Source organism: Amblyomma americanum, chromosome 2 (assembly GCF_052857255.1).
Source record: "Amblyomma americanum isolate KBUSLIRL-KWMA chromosome 2, ASM5285725v1, whole genome shotgun sequence".
In the NCBI taxonomy this organism is placed as follows: domain Eukaryota; kingdom Metazoa; phylum Arthropoda; class Arachnida; order Ixodida; family Ixodidae; genus Amblyomma; species Amblyomma americanum.
Window position 1 is genome coordinate 74,909,689 of NC_135498.1, and position 19,874 is coordinate 74,929,562.

At 49.8% G+C, this 19,874-nt stretch overlaps 1 protein-coding gene across 1 annotated transcript; it reads right to left on the bottom strand.

Moving 5' to 3' along the window:
• Positions 1-1,034: 1,034 nt before the first annotated feature.
• LOC144119795 (uncharacterized) lies at positions 1,035-19,191 on the bottom strand. The gene is made up of 5 exons (XM_077652335.1): positions 19,035-19,191; positions 17,105-17,933; positions 13,643-13,907; positions 4,327-4,578; positions 1,035-1,685 (listed from the first exon to the last, which is right to left on the bottom strand). The coding sequence occupies exons 1-5, from the start codon at positions 19,187-19,189 to the stop codon at positions 1,165-1,167; spliced, it is 2,022 nt and encodes a 673-aa protein (XP_077508461.1). The 5' UTR covers positions 19,190-19,191; the 3' UTR covers positions 1,035-1,164.
• Between the last annotated feature and the right edge of the window lie 683 nt (positions 19,192-19,874).

The window sequence follows — 19,874 nt, forward strand, 5'->3', positions numbered from 1 at the left end:
CCAGACTAAACCGATCTGTCGCGGAGGTACGTAGTCTTTGAGGATGTGTGCCGCGGCAGGGCCAACGGAGTTGCTGGAGCAGTTGCCGATGGCGCTTTGGAGTCGCTAAGGACCGTACGAGTGGCAGTGAGCGATGGCCAGCGCTATTGCAACATGTTCTGCAGCAGTGGAAGACGAAACCCGCATCGAGCCGCCTAGGGCTCGGGCTTTAGGGCGCCGGCGTGTGTCCTATTGTCCAGGAAACATTATTTGACAGGGCTTTGACCACCAGGCTACCGTATATACCTGTGGAAAGGGGTGGAGGAGAGCGATAGTCGCCCATAGGGTTGATGTGTAACTGGTTGAGAATTTGGCGACAATGAACGGTACGTTAGAGGCGGTGAATTTGAGCTGTCTTGTGGGCCTCGATTAACTCTGTGAGAGTGTTGTGCACACCAGTTGAAGGAGGCGTTGTGCGCTGGCATAAGAGGGCAGCCTTGGGGCTGCCTTATAGGGCACATGGATGACAATGTCTACCAATATTTAGTCTATTAAAAAAAAGTGTTTACTAAAATGGGACATTAGTGATGTGCAGTAAACGTCGATAATCTCTAGCATCTCGGAATTATTTCAGGCTCTTAAATAGGTTCGGGGAATCAGATTAAATGTGTGCGCTCACAAACGCAGGAAAGAAGTTTGGGACATGAGTACATATGATGGCGCAAAACCTGCCTGCTTAAGTTGTAACCGAGAGCAAGTCAGCACGATTAAATGACTGCTGCAGAAAAACGGCTACTATCGTCACCGAGAGCATGACTATGAAATTAAATGCTCTGGCAAAACAAATTCACACAATCTACCGAGCCCATGCTGTTTACTACGGGACGCAATGGGCCGAGGCAACCGCCATGGGAAGAGCAGCTTGCCTCGGCTGCTGTTTGCATGACAAAAAGATGACGCACCAGTACTTAGCAGCGACTATTGAATGATTGTTTCCCAGCTTCGGGGGGAATAAAATCGGCACATTCACGCCAATTCCGACGCTGGGCTTTCCTGCCAAGCGTAGCACGCTTGTTACGTGATCTATGTTTGGCGGTTGTATCTGCTGATAGTCAACTATATATAAACGCGCAGTTTACACACGCAGCGGAACGCCCCGCGACTTTCCGGACGCTACAGACAATCCTAAACCGCCTTCTTTTGCGCGCCAGTCGCTGTGGGCAAATGAGTCTCGCAGTGGTTCATGCCGTAACAGTCGCAGCTGCCTCCCCGTTCCACGTCACTCCAGGGGCACTTGAAGGCCTCGGTGAACTGACGGTCCAAAGCTGCCATATCGTTGCAGAGCTGTCTTCCATCCGGCTCACCACACTCGACGAAGCACAGCAGGCGGAAGAAGAGTTTGTCGTTGTTGGCGGACGCCCGGTTGACAGCGCTCCTCTCGGCGGTCGGCTGCTCCGCTGCTTCCGGTTCCGGAATCGGTGCCTCTCCCAGAAACCTGGCCTTCAGGAACTTGGCGAGTAGACCAGACCAACGAGAGCGCATGATCGCCCTGGCCAGTCGTCTGTCCACGAGCTGCCCTAGCGCCCTCGAGGCCGAGCTGGCGAAGCACCCGTCGATGTATCGATGCGCCCACGACGGAAAGTAGGTGGCGTCAGAGTCGAAGATGGAGCGCAGGATGAGCGTACCGAGGGTTGCATAGCGCGTTGCTGCGTGGCGACAAGGAAAAATTTAACATGTTATCTTAACGTTAAACAAAAAATGCTGACATGCTTAATTATATTATGTCATGCTAAGTTATGTTATATTATGGTACGTTACTTAGCGGTTAATGTGCTACAGCAGCACAAGACAACGATGGACGTCAACGGGGAGGACTCCATATTTATTTAGACCCCCTGCAGTTTTTTTCTGTTTAATTGCATTCACAGCAACATGGGCGTTTTGCATTTCTCCGTGACGACATGACATTGTGACAATGATGCGATTCTGCCTCTGAATAATGCGTGTTTTTCCCCACAGGAAACTTGATAATGAAACCAGAGTTCTTTGTTCTTACCAGAGACTAAACTTCGCATGTAGTCCACATAACGAAATACGGGCTCTGACTGGGCTAAAATTCAGAGGTTAAGAAAATGTTTACCTGTCGTAGCGTTGAGACGAACTGCTCAGCACTGCTCAAAATGGGAACATAGCGTAAAAAATAAGTTGTAGGACGCCGCCCAAAGTTCACACTCCCAACTCATTGGCGGCGCGACTGTAAAGTAACCCCTGCAAATTAGCCACTGGGACTAGTCGAAGCACAGTTTCCCAAGTGGTATAGTAATAGAGTTCTGAATGAAACAAGCACGGCTGCATTTGCAATAAACGTTTTCAGCAGTGTCATTGATATCGCTGTTCAGCACTATTAACATCATCATCCAGCAGTATGTCAGTAACATGAGTGAAACACCAAGTATCCCTGCCAAAGTTACGTTGGGCGCTTTCTCCTAGGAAAATGCTTCAAATACTATCCAGATCGAAATGTTACGGGACGAATTTTCTAGAAAAAAATTTAAACTCTGCCTTGCGACCATATCGTGTTGTGTCACCAGTGGCTACAGCATGCTGCCAAAGTTACGTTGGGCGCTTTCTCCTAGGAAAATACTTCAAATACTATCCAGATCGAAATGTTACGGGACGAATTTTCTAGAAAAAAATTTAAACTCTGCCTTGCGACCATATCGTGTTGTGTCACCAGTGGCTACAGCATGCGGGCCCCTCAGAACTTAGGTGACGACTTTTTTTTGTAGCGAAAGCTACACTTCGCTACCCAGTCGAGAATTTCGTCGTGACCCTGGGAGGCCGATAGTGCGCATGCGCGAAACCAGAGAGCAGCAGCAGGTGCGCGGCGCATGACGTCAGAGTTCACCGCCGCCGCGCGAAGAGCCGTGCCGGCCCGACTATACGCCCGCCGGCGCCGCGCGTGAATGCGCTTGCGCGGCAACCGGAGAAGGGCAGCTGATGCGCGGCGCACGACGTCAGAGCTCGGCCGCCGCCGCGGCCGCGTGTGGGGTCGTGTGGATAAACTTCGTATGTGTGGCTGTGTGCATAAAAGCTGAGGTGATACGACTCGGTGTGATGATTTCAATAGGGAACATGACTCTCTTACTCGATAGATGAAAGAGAAGTTTGATCTTAGCTTAGCTAGCTATACTCGCATTCAGACTACAGAGTTGGGAACTACCATTGACTTTGTGCATCTGAGGAAAACCAACCAGTCTAAATACTGTGAGACAACTGCGTGTTACTTTACCGATCATCGGGCAGTGTTTATCTCTGTTAAAACAAATCAATAAATAAACAATGTGTTTCACCGAATACTTATTCAATGCTTAACATTATAGTCGCAACAACAAGCTTAACAACATACATAACCAGGGGGGAACTGCAGCTCTTGCTACGTATATCCTCGCATAGCTGAGCTAAGCCACTGTCAATTTTTTCTCCTCACAATCGCGACCCATATACTTTAAACGCGATAGTACTTTGTTCCCGGTCTCAGGTTAAGGCAATAAGAACGGGCAAGGGGGGCGATCCATCAGCTCCCAATGACAACCCGTTCGGGGACTATCACCTTGGGGCGCAGTGCAGCTGTGTGCGTCGGCTTATTTCTTCCAATCCAGAAATTCTATGTTCACGAGCCGTCCAATGAGATTGTTCTCTAGGTAGCCCGAGGAGACGACGCTGCAGTAAGCGCAATATTGGTACCTGTTGGGCTGGAAAGTTATCCTAGCATATTCCGATCACTGTAAACAAGATCAACCCTCTATTGGAGTAAGAAGGGAGCAAACTGTCGTGTAGCGCACCCCGTTTTAGGGGCAGGGTAAGCCACCAAAGTCCCGGGGTCGCTTTTGATCGCTGCATATTCGGAATGCTTACCCCTGGTAACGAGGGTATATTCCCACTGCAAAGCATAGTAACTTGATGCAGTCAGCGATGGCAGGAGATTTTTAAACGCTGCACCGGGGCTCTTGAGGTTAGAATATAGAGGAGATTTAAACCTCAGTTAAAATTTTTCGGAACTGCTAGAACTTTGCATGTTTTGAAGAAGGAATTTTCGTTGCCAACCGTCTACCCTCGGGTTGGGCGGCATGCACTGAGCTTTAAAGGTAGAGCGCAAGAGGGCAGCTTACTTCCTTCTTACTTCCGTATAGGCCAATTTGTGTTCAGAGTGCACACTATTCGCACCGAAGTAGGGTGCATAGTCTTGGAGTCTTCTATTTGTCTCCTTAGTCATGCCTGTGTAGACATATCGCCTAATGCTGAACAGGACTGCGCGCTGAATGAGAATAAGTCCTATGTTCGCACTCGTCTGCAGGCTGCGGTCCGCGGAGACGTCCGCGAAGACGCCGGTTCCGGACACGTAGGTCGAGCTGATGAGGAACTGGCCGTCGCCGCTGTATCCGACGTGACCTCGAAGCTGGGGCAGCCAGTACTCCTTGGGGGCAGGTTCTTCCTCGCCTACTCCGGCTGCTGCCACGGCGGCCAGGTTTGGCAGAAATTCTGGCCTCAGGGTAGCCAGCAGGGGCATCGCGCGTAGGCTCTCATTGCCGGCTTCGTCTGTAGCAGGAAAACGTGGTGACAGCGTTGACTAAATGTTTGATAATATACATTAGAGGTTTTAGCACCCCATTATCCTATACCGCTAAGGCCAGTTGCAGACATCAGACGCGCAGATCACCCCGAAGGTACAGCTGCGCATGTGCTTTTGGCGGCGGTAGTTTACGGTAAGTGTGCTATATAGCTCCCTATTAGGTGCACTTTTGAGACCTGTGAATCCTCCGCTCTGCAAGCGTCGCAAAGCTGGAAGCGACCATGGGAGCAGTGTCTCAGTGTGCTTCATGCCGACTAGCTTCGTTCTAACCGCGAAATAAAATAGCAATGAATTTTTACGCTTCGCCGTCGAAAAACAGGCTATGAGCTAGGAGAGAGTGAAGCAAAACGCGACAAAAATTTGTCATCCATGAATTTTTTTCTATTATTCGCAATTGGCTACAATAAAAAAACAGAATTACTTGCTACAGTCCTTGCATCACACTCCGAAAATTTGATAATGCCAAGAGAAGTTGAACACAGCAGAATTTTACAGTATAAATTCAAAGTGGCGCATTCTGCCGCGAAAACGGGAGCAAAGTGAGACTGTTCACGGGGTAAAATGAGATTCCCCCAAAATAAATAAGCTACTCAGGACTGTAGCTCACTTAAAGTCGGCTCCAAATGCATTGACCAATCTTTCTGAGCTGTGAAAAACACTATGACCGCACTCGGTAGCGTTTTTATTGATGCATGTATTTTCTGTTTATTCGCATTAATAATAATAATAATAATAATAATAATAATAATAATAATAATAATAATAATAATAATAATAATAATAATAATAATAATAATAATAATAATAATAATAATAATAATAATAATAATAATAATAATAATAATAAATTTTTTACAATAAATATTTGTTCACATATTACAAAATTTTCATCCAGCTCGTACAAGCACAGTGCCGACTGCGAGGGTGGCTTGGCAGACCATAGCGGCGTTGAATATATAGAACTCCAACATAAGCACAGCCTTTGTGAAAAGTATGCAGCAAACAGGGTTTACTTCAGGGTCATACCATATGGTGCGTTTTGCAATGTTACCGTTCCGAACGTCTAGGATGTGAGAAGACCAGTTTTTTTTCTCACCTCCAGAGCATACAATTTACATGACCGTTACAACAGCCCGTTACATGGAATAGCAGAAACCTCATTGGGCTGTAATTTTTGAAAAAGGCTGTATATGTACAACGCAAAAAGATCAACAGCAAATAAAAACACCATGTGTACCTCACTTTCCGTACCAAATCTAAAACGAAAACAAGACACTTCGTAAAGATTTTGCCTGTAATAGATAGACAGCGTCGATAAGAGTCCAAAAGATACGAAACAATGGATGGTCAGAAAGGAAGGAATTATACGTCCGATACTACCCACAGTCTGAGAAGCATTTTTGCCGAACTGAAATTCGGGGCGCAGCTACAGTAAAGAAGCTCACTGAAGTAAAACGACATATACAATCTTTGTGTGTATCTTCCATATTAAAAAAAACACGATTTAACACGAAGTGTTTATATACTGAAGAGGACGTCTTTTGAGAAAGCCTATCTTGAAAATAAAAGAAAAATAATTTTTGCACAAGCTGTCACAATCCACTGCTCACGATTGAAAGAATGTCAAATGAAAGCGTGGTATTTAACAAATGTTCTCCACCATAGAAAAATAGATGTCGAACAGAAGAACTATAAGATCAAAAGCAGTGAGGTAAGGACAATGCGCTTCTGATTGCGTTTCCTCGTCTGTTAGCCGTCTTGACGGGTAATTTTCTACCGTGCATATTAACGAACTGACCAAACATTGTGCTTTTATTTATGATATTGACACAGGTGATAGAAGAGGAGGACGAAGGGAACTCAGGCGATAGAAGCAGAGGACGAAGAAAATCTTCTTCCTGCTCGTGCTCGCTCTACCGGCTGTGTAGCTCCTTGGTCCCCGAGTGTTTTTGGTGTACTATTCGTTACAAATCTGGTGGAGGTGCGGGGTACGCTTCCAGACCCGCGCAGCCCACCTGTGATCACGGATCTCACCCCGGTCCACCAGCGCCGCGGCCGCCGCCTGCGAGGAGAGTCCCCAGAGTTCGGACCCCTTCCGGCAGCCACCAGGACGACACAGCCTCGGACGTCGGAGGAGCCAGATCCCATGTCAACTGAGAGTAGGCTCCCAGCTCACATCCTGTGCCAGCAGCCACGAACACCCCCGTCTTTTCATGGCGACGTGTTCGAGGACGCCGAGGACTGGCTCGAGACATTCGAGCGTGTCGCCCGTTACAACGGGTGGAGCGATGAGCGGAAGCTCCACAACGCGTATTTCGCTCTCGAAGAGTCGGCGCGGACATGGTTCGAAAACCATGAGGCTTCGTTTCCATCTAGGGAGGCCTTCTGCCGCAACCTGCTCGCCACTTTTCCAAACGCCGACCGCCGGGAGCGAGCTGAAGCTGCGCTACACTCGCGCAACCAGCGCCCGAACGAGAGTGTCCGCATGTTCTTTGAGGACATGACCCGCCTTTTCAAGCGCGCGGACCCCTCTATGTCGGAAGACAAGAAGCTTCGCCATTTAATGCGTGGTGTCAAGCAGGAGCTATACGCGGGACTCGTGCGCAGCCCACCGCGCACTGTGGCCGAGTTTCTCAGCGAGGCGGCCACCATGGAGAAGACTCTACAGCAACGAGCCCGCCAATACAATCGTGACGTCAACGCCTTCGGGCCAGACACCTGTTCTATGCATCTCGGAAGCGCCCCGGATGACTTACGCGAACTCATCCGCTCCGTCGTCCGGGAGGAACTCCAAGCCCTTCGGACGCCTTCTAACATGCCATCCTTCGCGTCGCTGACTGGCGTCGTCTGCGACGAGGTGCGCCTCGCAGCCCAACAACAAGCATCTGAGGTACCCCTCCAGCTTGACGCAAGACCCACGTACGCGTCTGTACTCCGTCAAGCTCCGACGTCGGGCTACACCATCAATGCCGCGGCTCCTCAGTGCGGCCACCGGGTCCCCCTCGTGACCCCGCTCTGCCAGCCTGCGAGCGGACGCGTAAGAGTCAAGTGTGGCGGGCCCCAGACCGTCGGCCCCTCTGTTATCATTGTGGCGAGGCGGGTCACCTCTGTAGGGCGTGCCCGTACCGCCGCGTGGGCCTGCGGGGTTTCGCCCCGGACGACCCCTGCCCTCGCAATGGCGAAAGGCCACTTGAGATAGCCTCTCACCTATTGGAGCGACAGAATCTCGTCACATCCGGTCGCCGCGGGTCTCGATCACCGTCCCCAATGCGCTACCGTTCTCCAAGTCCCCGCGGAGCGCAAAGCTATTCCGGACGCCGTTCGCCCAGCCCACGCCGGGAAAACTAATGCCGACGGCCTCCGGAGGCAAGGCCGCTGCTGTAGGGAAATGTGAAGATCCTCCGCCACCATCACGGCGATACGCCATTTCGCCGGGGGCAGGTAGCGACAGCATCCGACACGCTACCTCCGATTTGTACGTAACAATTGATGGAGTCGACGTCTCCGCCTTACTCGACACCGGTGCCGATTACTCCGTAATGAGCCGTGCCCTCGCCCAAGAATTAAAGAAAGTTTTGACGCGATGGTCTGGGCCGAGCATTCGTACTGCTGGGAGTCACCTGATTACCCCTGCTGGCAAGTGTACTGCAAGGGTCGGCATCCGTGGTTTTCTGTACGTCTGTGAATTCGTGGTACTGTCCGAGTGTTCGAGGGACTTGATCCTGGGCCTCGACTTTCTGCAGACGAACGGCGCTGTCATTGACCTGAACGAAGCCCGGATCACGTTCTCGACGAAACAGGCCGTGGCGCATACCGACAGAGATCCGGGAATCAACGCTCTGCGTATAGTCGACGATGACGTGATGGTGCCACGACGGTCTAGCGTCCTGGTTCTCGTGAGACATGACTTGTTCCACGATTACGAGGGTATCGCGGATAGCCACCTCCCGCTGCTGCTCGCGAAGGGAATAGCCGTCGCTCGAGGCCTCGTCCAGTAGCATAACGGTTGTACTAGTGTCCTACTCACGAACTTCGCCAACGAGGTTCAGCACCTCGCCAGGGACACGGTTGTTGCCTTACTTCACGAAGTTACTGTGTTGCCTGATTTATGCGCCGTCGGGGCAAGCCCTCAAGACGAGGCCGCACCATGCCACGCCCTGCAGACCGTGAAAATCAACCCGGACTTGGCACCTGAGCAGAAGAATCTTCTGTCTGCTCTTCTAGCAGATTTTGCAGATTGCTTCACCACCAGCTCCAGGGTCGGTCGTACACCTGTCGCCAAGCATCGCATCATCACAGACGAGGCCACGCCGCCTGTATGCCAGCGCCCATACCGTGTTTCTCCTAAGGAACGCGAAGCCATCAAAACGCAAGTCGATGAAATGCTTGCAGACGATGTTATTCAGCCGTCAACAAGCCCATGGGCGTCGCCCGTTGTCCTCGTCAAAAAGAAAGACGGCACCTTGAGATTCTGTGTTGATTACCGGAAACTAAACAACGTGACCAAAAAGGACGTTTATCCGCTTCCCAGGATTGACGATGCCCTCGACCGATTACGTGACGCCAGGTTCTTCTCCTCATTAGATCTCAAAAGCGGATACTGGCAGATAGAGGTGGACCAGAGAGACCGAGAGAAGACGGCTTTCGTGACTCCAGACGGTTTATACGAGTTCAAGGTGCTCCCGTTTGGTCTTTGCTCGGCGCCGGCCACGTTCCAGCGTATGATGGACACCGTTTTATCCGGTCAGAAGTGGCAGTCTTGCTTGGTGTACTTGGACGACGTCGTCATTTTCTCGCCTACCTTCGATCAACACTTATACCGGCTGCGCATCGTGCTTCGAGCCCTGAAATGCGCGCAACTAACGATCAAGCCCGAGAAATGTCATTTTGGTTTCACGGAACTTCGCTTCCTTGGCCATGTTGTCAGCGCACAAGGCGTTCTCCCGGACCCCGACAAGACTGCTGCCGTCTCCAGCTTTCCGCGCCCAACCGACAAGAAGTCACTTCGACGTTTTCTGGGCCTCTGTTCTTACTACCGACGCTTTGTGCCCGATTTCTCCAGAATAGCTGACCCGTTGACAGCACTGACTAGAGACGAAATACCCTTTCTGTGGGGAAGCGACCAAGAAGAAGCTTTTCAGGAGCTCCGCAACCGCCTACACAGCCCCCCGATACTCGCCCATTTCGATGAAGACGCCGCCACCGACATACACACCGATGCCAGCAATGTTGGCCTTGGGGCGGTACTTATCCAGTGGCAGGACGGCGTGGAACGCGTTATCGCTTACGCGAGCCGAACACTTTCGCGATCGGAGGCGAACTATTCGACGACAGAGAAAGAATGCCTTGCGGTGATCTGGGCCATCAGCAAGTTTCGTCCATACCTGTACTGACGACCCTTCCGTGTTGTCAGCGACCATCACTCGTTATGCTGGCTGGCAAGCCTTAAAGATCCGTCCGGCCGGTTGGCTAGGTGGAGCCTCTGTTTGCAAGAGTACGACGTGACTGTCGTTTACAAGTCGGGCCGGCAGCACCAAGATGCGGATTGCTTATCACGCGCGCCCGTGGACCACGCTCCGCAAGAAATCACCGAAGATCTTCCTTTCATTCGTGCTCTTAGCCCATCCCATGTGGCTCAGCTTCAACGAACGGACCCGGAGCTAGTGCCGCTCATCGAGCACCTGGAAGGTCACAGTGGTCGGGTTCCGCGTGTTTTTCGTCGTGGCCTGCAATCCTTCACCATGCGAAATGGCGTTCTCTACAAGCGCAACTTTGGAAAGTCCACCGAGACATTTTTACTCGTGGTGCCCACCCAGTTACGACCTGACATCTTGAGCGCTTGTCACGACGAGCCGTCCGCCGGCCACTTGGGAGTCAGTCGCACGCTATCAAGGATTCGGGAGAAGTACTATTGGCCCAAATTGCTTCCATCAGTGCAGACCTACGTGCGAACCTGCCGCGACTGCCAACGCCGGAAGTCTCCACCCATGAAACCAGCCGGATTTCTTCAGCCAATAGCGCCACCGAAGATCCCTTTTCAACAAGTTGGAATGGATCTCCTTGGCCCCTTCCCGAAGTCATCCACTGGAAAACGGTGGATCGCTGTTGCGACGGACTACTTGACACGTTATGCTGAGACCACGTCGCTTGCGAGCGGAACTGCTGCCGAAGTAGCCGAGTTTTTTGTCCACAGCATCGTCCTGCGTCATGGCGCCCCTGCGGTCATTATTACTGACCGTGGGGCAGCTTTCACAGCCCGCCTAACCCAGGCTGTGCTGAAATTGACGCACACCAGCCATAGACGTGCGACGGCGTACCACCCGCAGACCAATGGCTTGGTGGAACGGCTCAACAGAACTCTGCCCGACATGCTTTCCATGTACGTGGATATAGAGCATAAAACCTGGGACCAAATTCTGCCATACGCTACATTCGCTTACAATACGGCACTGCAGGAGACAACGCGGCTCACTCCCTTCCAGCTTGTCTTCGGCCGTCGAGTTACTACTACGCTGGATGCTATGCTGCCTGTTGACCCCCACTGCGAGAGTGACCCTGACCTCGACATCGCCACTTTTGTGCAGCGTGCGGAAGAAGCGCGGCAACTGGCAAGGCAGCGCATACACCGTCAACAGCAACTAGACGCTGGCCGCTACAACCAGGGACGGCGCTTCGTTGCCTACGAGCCAGGCGACTATGTGTGAATTTGGACGCCCGTTCGTCACCGCGGGCTGTCTGAAAAATTACTCCGTCGATACTTCGGCCCATACCGTGTCCTCCGCCGCATTAGCGACGTCACCTACGAAGTTCAACCCGCCACCCAAGCCAGCTCATCCCACAGACGCAAGCTTACCGACGTTGTGCACGTCGTTCGTATGAAGCCGTACCACGACCGACCACCCGATTGAACTTGAGGCTGACCGCTGTGCCCTGTTCTATGTTGTGATCCTCGTGCCTCACCCTAGCACGCTCGCTTTCTGCTCGTCACTCTAGCGCACGATGGCCGCATCGGGGCGATGCTGCAGGGGAGGGAGCAATGACACAGGTGATAGAAGAGGAGGACGAAGGGAACTCAGGCGATAGAAGCAGAGGACGAAGAAAATCTTCTTCCTGCTCGTGCTCGCTCTACCGGCTGTGTAGCTCCTTGGTCCCCGAGTGTTTTTGGTGTACTATTCGTTACAATATTAGAGGCGGTAAGTACGATTAGTGGCAGTTTTATGAAGGATGCGGTTTAGTACCATTAGCTTACACGTAGGAGCTAACCCGTAAATTGTAGCACATTTTATACGTGATTCGCCCAGGGAATGGGACACCATTTTTATCACTGACAGATCATATTAGGCATAAAGGTCTGCGCAAAGAGATCGCAACCGTTTTGCCACCTCAAAGACACCGCAGTGAGGAACTTTACTTGAAGAGGTGGGCTGAGCAGGCTGAGCAGACAAGTTGCACAATGGCAGTTTTAAGACCAGAACAGGCTAGGAAGTTCAATGGCCAGGCTTTGTGCGTGCCCTGGTTACGTAAGCTTCTTGACTGTCCAGCCTTCTTAGCGACATTTTCTGTTTTAGTGTTACACCTATTATCTTTCACTTCGTACCTACCGGCATGCGATTGTCGGTCAGATGGAAAACAGCTTGCTCCACTATGAGGGGGACGTTGTGCAAGTTACCGTTCTTGCTCGTCAGAAAGGCTGCGCCGCTTAGGTTTCGACGAAACATTTTGCTTTTTCTGGCTTTTACGTCTCTCCACTTTTTGACTGTTCTGCAGTGACTGCGTTTAGGAAAAACAAGGACGCGTAGTGGCACCGGAGCTCCTTGACGCGATTTCAAGAGCTTTCTTCCTTTTTTCTTTACGCTAGTCAATAACTAATGTTCTCCTTTTGCGTATCTGGATCATCAATAGGAAGCTATAAAGCAAGGGCGTAGCTTGAGACAAACAACAGAACCATTATTATTATTTTAGGCCCTGGAAAACATCAGAATGTAGCGTTTTGCCCTGCGTGCAGCCTTGTGCTAAAATGATTTCCTCGCGAGTAAGGGAGCAGCAAGATTTTTTACACTTTTAATCAGAATAAACTAAAAGTGAACTTTGAATCACAGTAAACGAACAGCCATTTGTAAGAAATAAGCACAGATGCGTACATAAACAAACGCAGCACGTGATTCGCATATCATTGCAATGATGCCTCCCCGTCGGAAACTAAGAAACATTTTTGTCTGTGAGAAAACGCACTGCTGTCCCCTAGCAGCTTGAGCACACAAAAGCTGGCGGCTTCAGTTAGGAAAAGCGTGAGAAATGTTCAAGGACAATACCACGCTCCGTTTACTGAACCTTTATTGGCGGTAATCCAAAGCGCTGTGCCGACTGATTTTCACAGTGCCGAAACACATAACATGGCGAAATTCGCGACTTTTGGACCGCTCTTTTGTTCACTAAGGCTCACTAAGCATTTTTTTTCTCAGCTTGTAAGAAACCAATCTCATATGCCTTAAATTAAATTGCAGTCCATGGCAGGTTCGTCGTGACAGGTAAATATCAAATTAATCACGTTTAAAAGTTTGGTGGTGCTAAGAAAAAAAAATGTTGCGTCTGAGATGCGTTGCTGAGTGGAAGGTTCTAGATGAATACCAACAGTTTAACGCGCCCTAAGTTTAGTACGCTACAGATTGTTCTGCATTTATTCCTCATCGAAATGCCACTGGCACAGTTACTGAGACCACGGCACTGGTACAGAAAGGAAAATGCCCCACTAAAGTTGAGATCACAACAATTGAACTAGGGGTACCAACGGAATGCCTATGTAGATGTTGGTGTGAATAACATGAATGATGAGGATCGCTGCTATGAAAATTGATTACAAAGATTATTAGCCCAAAGCCAAAGCCACTGAGACACTGCAGAGGGTTATTATCGAAAGATGTGGTGGTTATTCCTCCAACAACCACAACCAGCGTTCGCAGCCATGATCAATATGACTGCAGATATTTAGGTAAGGATGGAAAGACGTACACCACGAAAGTAAATATGTACCGTATATGAAGAGCCGTGCTTTTACCAGCCGGTCCGTGTCGATCAGGACACCGCCGTTCACTCTCCGGTCACTCTTGAGAGTGGCCACGATATCCTGGAAGAGGGACCGGGCAGCAGTGACCTCACCCTTGCGCTGCAATGTCCGTGCCACCCACAGTGGATACAACCGGCCGAAGTTCTCAGCAGTCACGCCGAGGCAACCGGCCACGTTCTTTTCTACAGGCGTCACCTTTGCCTGTTCCTCGGTGGGCGCATACTTCATCACCTGCGGCCGGGCAGAGAAAAAATTGGCAGTGGCTTAGCTCGGCTATGCCAGGATATACGTAGCGAAAGCTAAGGCATAGCTTGGTTAGCCTTGGCTAATATTAATTGCAAGTCCAGGTTAGTCTTGTTGTCTGGCTAGTTGTGGTCAAGTTGTTCGTCACGCGGTTGGCCACGTGACCAGTCACGTGATCGGTCACGTGGTGCGGTGCAACCGCGGTGGGAATGCGAGCACGGCGAAGCTGCGAGTTCGTGGCCAATGTAGCTTTCGCTACAAAACACCTTGTGTATGTGGCGTTTCCTCCAAAACAATCCTGCACGTGCTGACAGGCTTTGATCACAATCGCATCGGGAGTAATTAGCTAATATCTATCTAAAAGTTTAGGTTGCTGGTATTCCAAAGGAAGTTTTCGTTTTAAGCCTCGTGGCTGGTTTACTGGCACCTGTACCATGGCTGATTTAACAGCTGTCATGGCGGCGCAGTGCTGTAGGAGCGTTAAAAATTGAACAGTGAACTCAACGCTCTCGTCACGCACCTCATGAATCTTGCAAAACCTGTCAACATACCGGGGCAGCTGCTAGCTAGAGCCATTAAGCATTCTGTCCTATGGTAGCTCAGTGGGAAAAGTCGCCTCTCTGGCCATAACTACTCGCAAAGGTAACGGACTGGGCTTCCCAAGGGATTTAGGTTTAAAATTATCGCTCATAAACATCAAACGCAGCGGTTTCTAAATGCCTGATATAACATTTGTTCCAAAACTATTCTAATTTTAAACAACGGGCCACTATGTACACTGCGATGCTTTAGAACCAGTCGGCTGAATAAAGTTTCATTTTTGAATAATCTAAAACTCCAATAAAATTTCCCGGTGCCTTCAAACAAGCGGAAACGGGATTTCCATTGTCCATTGCCGTGATTTTCGAAACATGCAGAAAAACTGTCCAAACTGACATTTTTACAACATAGTTGCCGCATCTCACGGTTTAAGGCTATAACCCAGCGCGAGCACGCGTTCGCAACGTCGCGCCGTAACGACGGTTCTGACTTGTACACAGACAATCAGACACATAAATAGGCTATCAAAACCATACATAGCCTCTGAGGCACATAAACTGGCCAGCATATTGAACCTTCGCTGCCGCAAGGTAATTTTATTCAGAAAATATCAGGTTCTTGTCACGAGCCACGCGGTGAAACAAGTGGCCTAGAACGCTTTCCCGAATTGCTTGCAACTGGTGTAGTTTTCCGACAACTCTTACACCACATACATGAATATACTAAGTTTCCAGAAAAAGAGCCCACTACCATTCCTAATATTCCTCCGCTTGGAACTGTACTGGAGTTGCAGTTCTCCTGCTTCTCCAAGACTATTTCAGTCGTCTCCAAAGCTCAAAAACGAGCTGTATAGTCTATTTCCTAATCATTAAAAGAACACTGCACAGACCAGTTTTGCTGTGGCCGTTAGCTACTGTGCCGCGTTGCCTTTCATCTCGTCGCTCAAATTTGGGCAAAATATCTTGCCTTCCAAATAAGGCAGCAGATTTTAGAATAACCTCCTTCATTAACTATACTTTTAGTTTCTTTTTTCCTCGTGTCTTTCTGTGTCCACACTTTTTCTTAATTTTTCTCCTATAGCGACGCCTACATAGAAATGCTGCGGTACATTCTCATCTTTTCTATTCTTTTCGTTTATTTACAACGTTGCTGTCACCAGTAAGTTCTTTCTATTGCTGCGTTTTATTCTAATGCGTTTTTACTTTCCTTACGTCTGCGTTCCCTCATTGCTAATTTATTCTTCTGTAATAGATACCACTTCGCTCAGTAATGTCCTCTGTGCAACGTGGTACTGGAATTTAATAATACAAACCGAACAGAAGCATATCTGAGCTCGATCTTCGCTGGCAGGCCTTGGTTGTGTACGGTATGGTTTAGCAACAAAAAATGAGGGGCGGAGGTTGTGACCTTCCGTGAAAGACGATGTTCATATTGCATGCTACTTCATTCACAAAACTGCTCTCTGGCAGTCCTTCCTAGGAAAGCTAAGGCTAGCTCAAAGTCTAGACTGCGATGAAATTTTATCAAGGGAGGTATCAACGGCAACGAACGACTGCCGTCATTGACCGAATCACATGGGATGAGAATGACATTTTGAAAGTCATACAGTTCCTTGTTCACGATATGGAGACAGTAACGGTGAAGATAAACGGGAACGCATACTTGGGAGGGAGTGGCGCGGAGTGAGGTAGGCGGATGAGATTACGAAGTCTGCTCGGTGTGGTTGCCGCAGCTGGTGCAGAATTGGTTTATTTGAAGAACAGTAGAGAAGGCCTTTATCCTTCGGTACCTTGGTTATACTAATGATAATAATATCCGGAAAGGAATCCGCATGTGCTCCGGTATGTCTTTCACATAGTCACTGGGTTGGCGGAATTTCTTCAAGCGCCGACCAACCGTCCTAAAAAATTACGTTCCGGCCTCACTACGGGGGTCTTGTTTCCGCGTTACCGCGTTTTGCCTCTGTTCCATGGCTGAAGCACAATAAATTGAAATTCAAAAATTCAAAGAATTTCCGCCATGAACATACGCGAACAGACGGGTTTCCGTCAAAATCTGGATATAGGTCACTGGGTTCGTAAACGTCAGAAAGTATAAAAAACTGACGTGCATGTCGAGCCATCTGCGTCCGAGAAGTTAACTGCTGCGGAATACCGAGTTTGTCGACACCGCTCAAGGTAACAGTACTGGAAGTGGATCAGAAAGATAGGAAATGGCGACTCCGGAGCAACCTCACAGGATAACGCTTCTTATCATGAATTAAACAGCATCGTAAACTCGGGTAATCGCTTAAATTCGTGGCTTATCGCAGCGTTCCACCTGATAATGTTTAGCATATGAAAGGCATCCACACTTAGTTTTATAGGCGTATATTTGCTCTAAACTGTCAATTTATAAGTAATTCGAGGTAACCACTGTATGAAACATTTGTTATTGATTGCCGAGAAATTGCGGCACCTATATCTGTAGAACCATTGAATGGAGTGACAGAGATTAGCAAGGAGATGTTGAATGCCAAGATAAAAATGACAACTGGGCACACGGTTATTCTCCTCGCGTGATTTTACTCGTTTGACTGGCTTGAACCTTCTCTGCCTGCGTGCGTCATGCCACCTGCGGTGTCTGAATGGTTCAAACGGACTTACCTGCGCAAGCAATACAACGAGAGCATAGAGACCGGCTGCCCGGAGCTGCTGCTGCCTCAGGTAACCGATAATGCTTCGGATGGAGTCCGCTCCCCTAACTTCCACCCCCGTGTCGTTCTCGCGCTCAGTTCTCAGAATCGATGAAAGACCTCTTTGCAGAGCATCCCGCCACAGGAGCTCCGGTGCGATGAATTTGAGCTCGTCCGGGCTACGCAGCGCTGTCCACGGCTGGTCATCGGCTTTGGCTCGGCCGCTTTCAACGCGATGGTCGATAAGAAACACAGCAGTTGAGTTCGTACTAGACGATAACTCAGCGCCGAGATCATGGATTACAGAGGAGACGAACTGCTTGGCCTCCTGCAAGCGCTGGGAAAACGTAGACGCCAGCGTCTCGCCCACGCTGACGCGGTACGGACGTCTTCTGAACAACTGTATACGAAGGAACGAAGGTAACCCGCTTCTCAGAGCCGTGCTGACCGCGAGATCGAGCAAAGCGCTGAACGTGGAGGCTTGCGTCCACCTCGAGGAGTCGGTGGCGATCGCGGCCAACACAGTCGTCACATTGCTTGTCTTCTTGTAGCCAGCGGCCATCGAGAAACAGCTGGAGTAGAAGAGCGCCATCTGGTCCTCGAGCCCGAGCTGCTCGGTGGAGTTCTCGCTTCTAGCGGCCCGGCTCAACAATGCGTCGGCAACGCGCCGGTTGAAGGCGCGTACGTGTTCCTCTCTGTAGGGCACTCGGTGAGAGCTGTCCGCTCGCCATCGGCCGCATACGTTCTCGTAGAAGTCGACACAAGGCTGGGCGTCGGGATTCATTGCATCTGTCATGTACCTGAGGAATGAGGACGACAGAAAGTTGCGTTTTGCACTCTAAACAACATGAGGCCGCCCGCTGTAGGCACAGGTTCACATTAAGCACCGCGAACAAAATAAGGAGACAACAGAAAGCACGCGTGCTACGACTTCCGTTGTTGTCGCGCCGATGGTTCTTTATGTGAGTACACATCAACTGGCCAAACTTGAAATGACAGGCACAGGTTTAAGCTGCCAAAGATTAAAGGTTCTGATAGAAGCGCATGCGCGCAACATTTACAATAGTTCTAAATGCAAGAAGGCAGTGCCTGGAAAATGGTGAGTTCGAGGGTGTGTCCCCCGGAGTTGTGTTGCAACGTTAACTCTTAAAGAGCTCACCAAGGTTTAACGGTGTCGATCGAGATTTGATAAAGATACCCCTTGGTCCTCTTGAAAGCCTCCAAATTTATACCTCTATTATATGGCTCCCAAATATTCAGGTAAAATCAGCCTGATTGTAGGCGAGCTGTTATGAGCAACTCGACACATTTGTAAGGCAATGGGCCGGAGCTGCTGCCGATTGCTGTGTTTGCAGCAAAGTCCCGCAAATATGTAAGAGCCACGTTTCACTGGGTATCCACTGGCATATAGAGGACTCACTTCTTAAATGTGTGCCAACTTCTACTCGAAATCAAGAAACATATTGTCGGGATCTAGAGTAGTAATCAAAGACAACGAACACACCAGCCCCCGCCACTCCTGCCAACTGCAGCAAGATAAATTTCTGCTCTCTGCCGATGACGTTACCATAATCCAGGAACCATCAAAGCGCGATCTGCACAGGTGTTAATGGAGTCTCTTGATTTCATCGCAAGTTGATAAAGCACGAAGATACGGGCTGATGAGAAGAAAAATTGGGAAGGTATAATAGTAAAGGCTTTTTTCCATTCGTGGAACCTCCTCTACTATTGAGAATCAAGTGATCCTTATGACCTCAGGAAAAGCGCGAAAAGCAATGAGCCAGCCGTGAAGCAGACTGGCCATTAAGCTGATGAGATACTGATGACAAAGTTTCGCAGCCCCGAAAGGTTGCACTAAGGCCCCAAACATGTTAGGTCCTTTGCAGCGCCCGCGTACGCACAGGGTGACGTTCTGGCATCCTGACATTGAAGCTTCGCCAGCGCAGAGGGCCATGAATTCGGGGGCGGCCAGCAAGGCTTCCGCTGTCTGGTTCCGGCTGCCACGGATGTACATGCCGATGTACACAGCTGTGATCACCGCCGCGATGAGTACCATAACAAAGCAGCATAGAGCCTCGGGCGGGAAATCGCAGTAGCCGGTTGGACTCGCGTGACCGGCGACAGTCTTCTGATCTGTCGCCTTGGCGGCCGCGGATTCGCTGGGGTGACTTGTGACTGGTGACTTGTGGGTGATGGCCACTCTGTGTTCAGCAGCCGCTGGGCCTGTTGAGGAGCAAAGAGCTGCACGGCTTGGGTGTTTTGCCCTGCAGGCGCACTAGCAAGGTGCGTTCACGCACATCGAACGTTAGCTCGATAGATCTTTCCTGTACTCACGTACATTAAAGTACACAGCTGTTATCTACTCCAGTTATAAGTCCTAAATGCGGTTGGGAATCAAAATAATGCACACCATCTTCTCACACAATCACCTCATGAACTGTGCATCAAAAGAGGCACTATGAAGGAGCTCCGATATTTGTTCCTTGGCACAAACCGGTGTTTTCCTCCCAGCGACGAAAGAACTCCCAACTTCCTTGTACTTCACTACTAGATGATTTGTGGTACCTATCCCTCCAATCATGCAGCTACTCAAATGTGCATGCTAGGACGACGCCTGCCAATGTTTGTGGAGGCATAGAGAACTACCGCACAGCGCATGCAGACTGCTTGCCATTAACTTTTGGATCTGTGGCGGACTAACTTTTACCTGCGTTCAGGGGAGCACACGTATCTCAGAAATA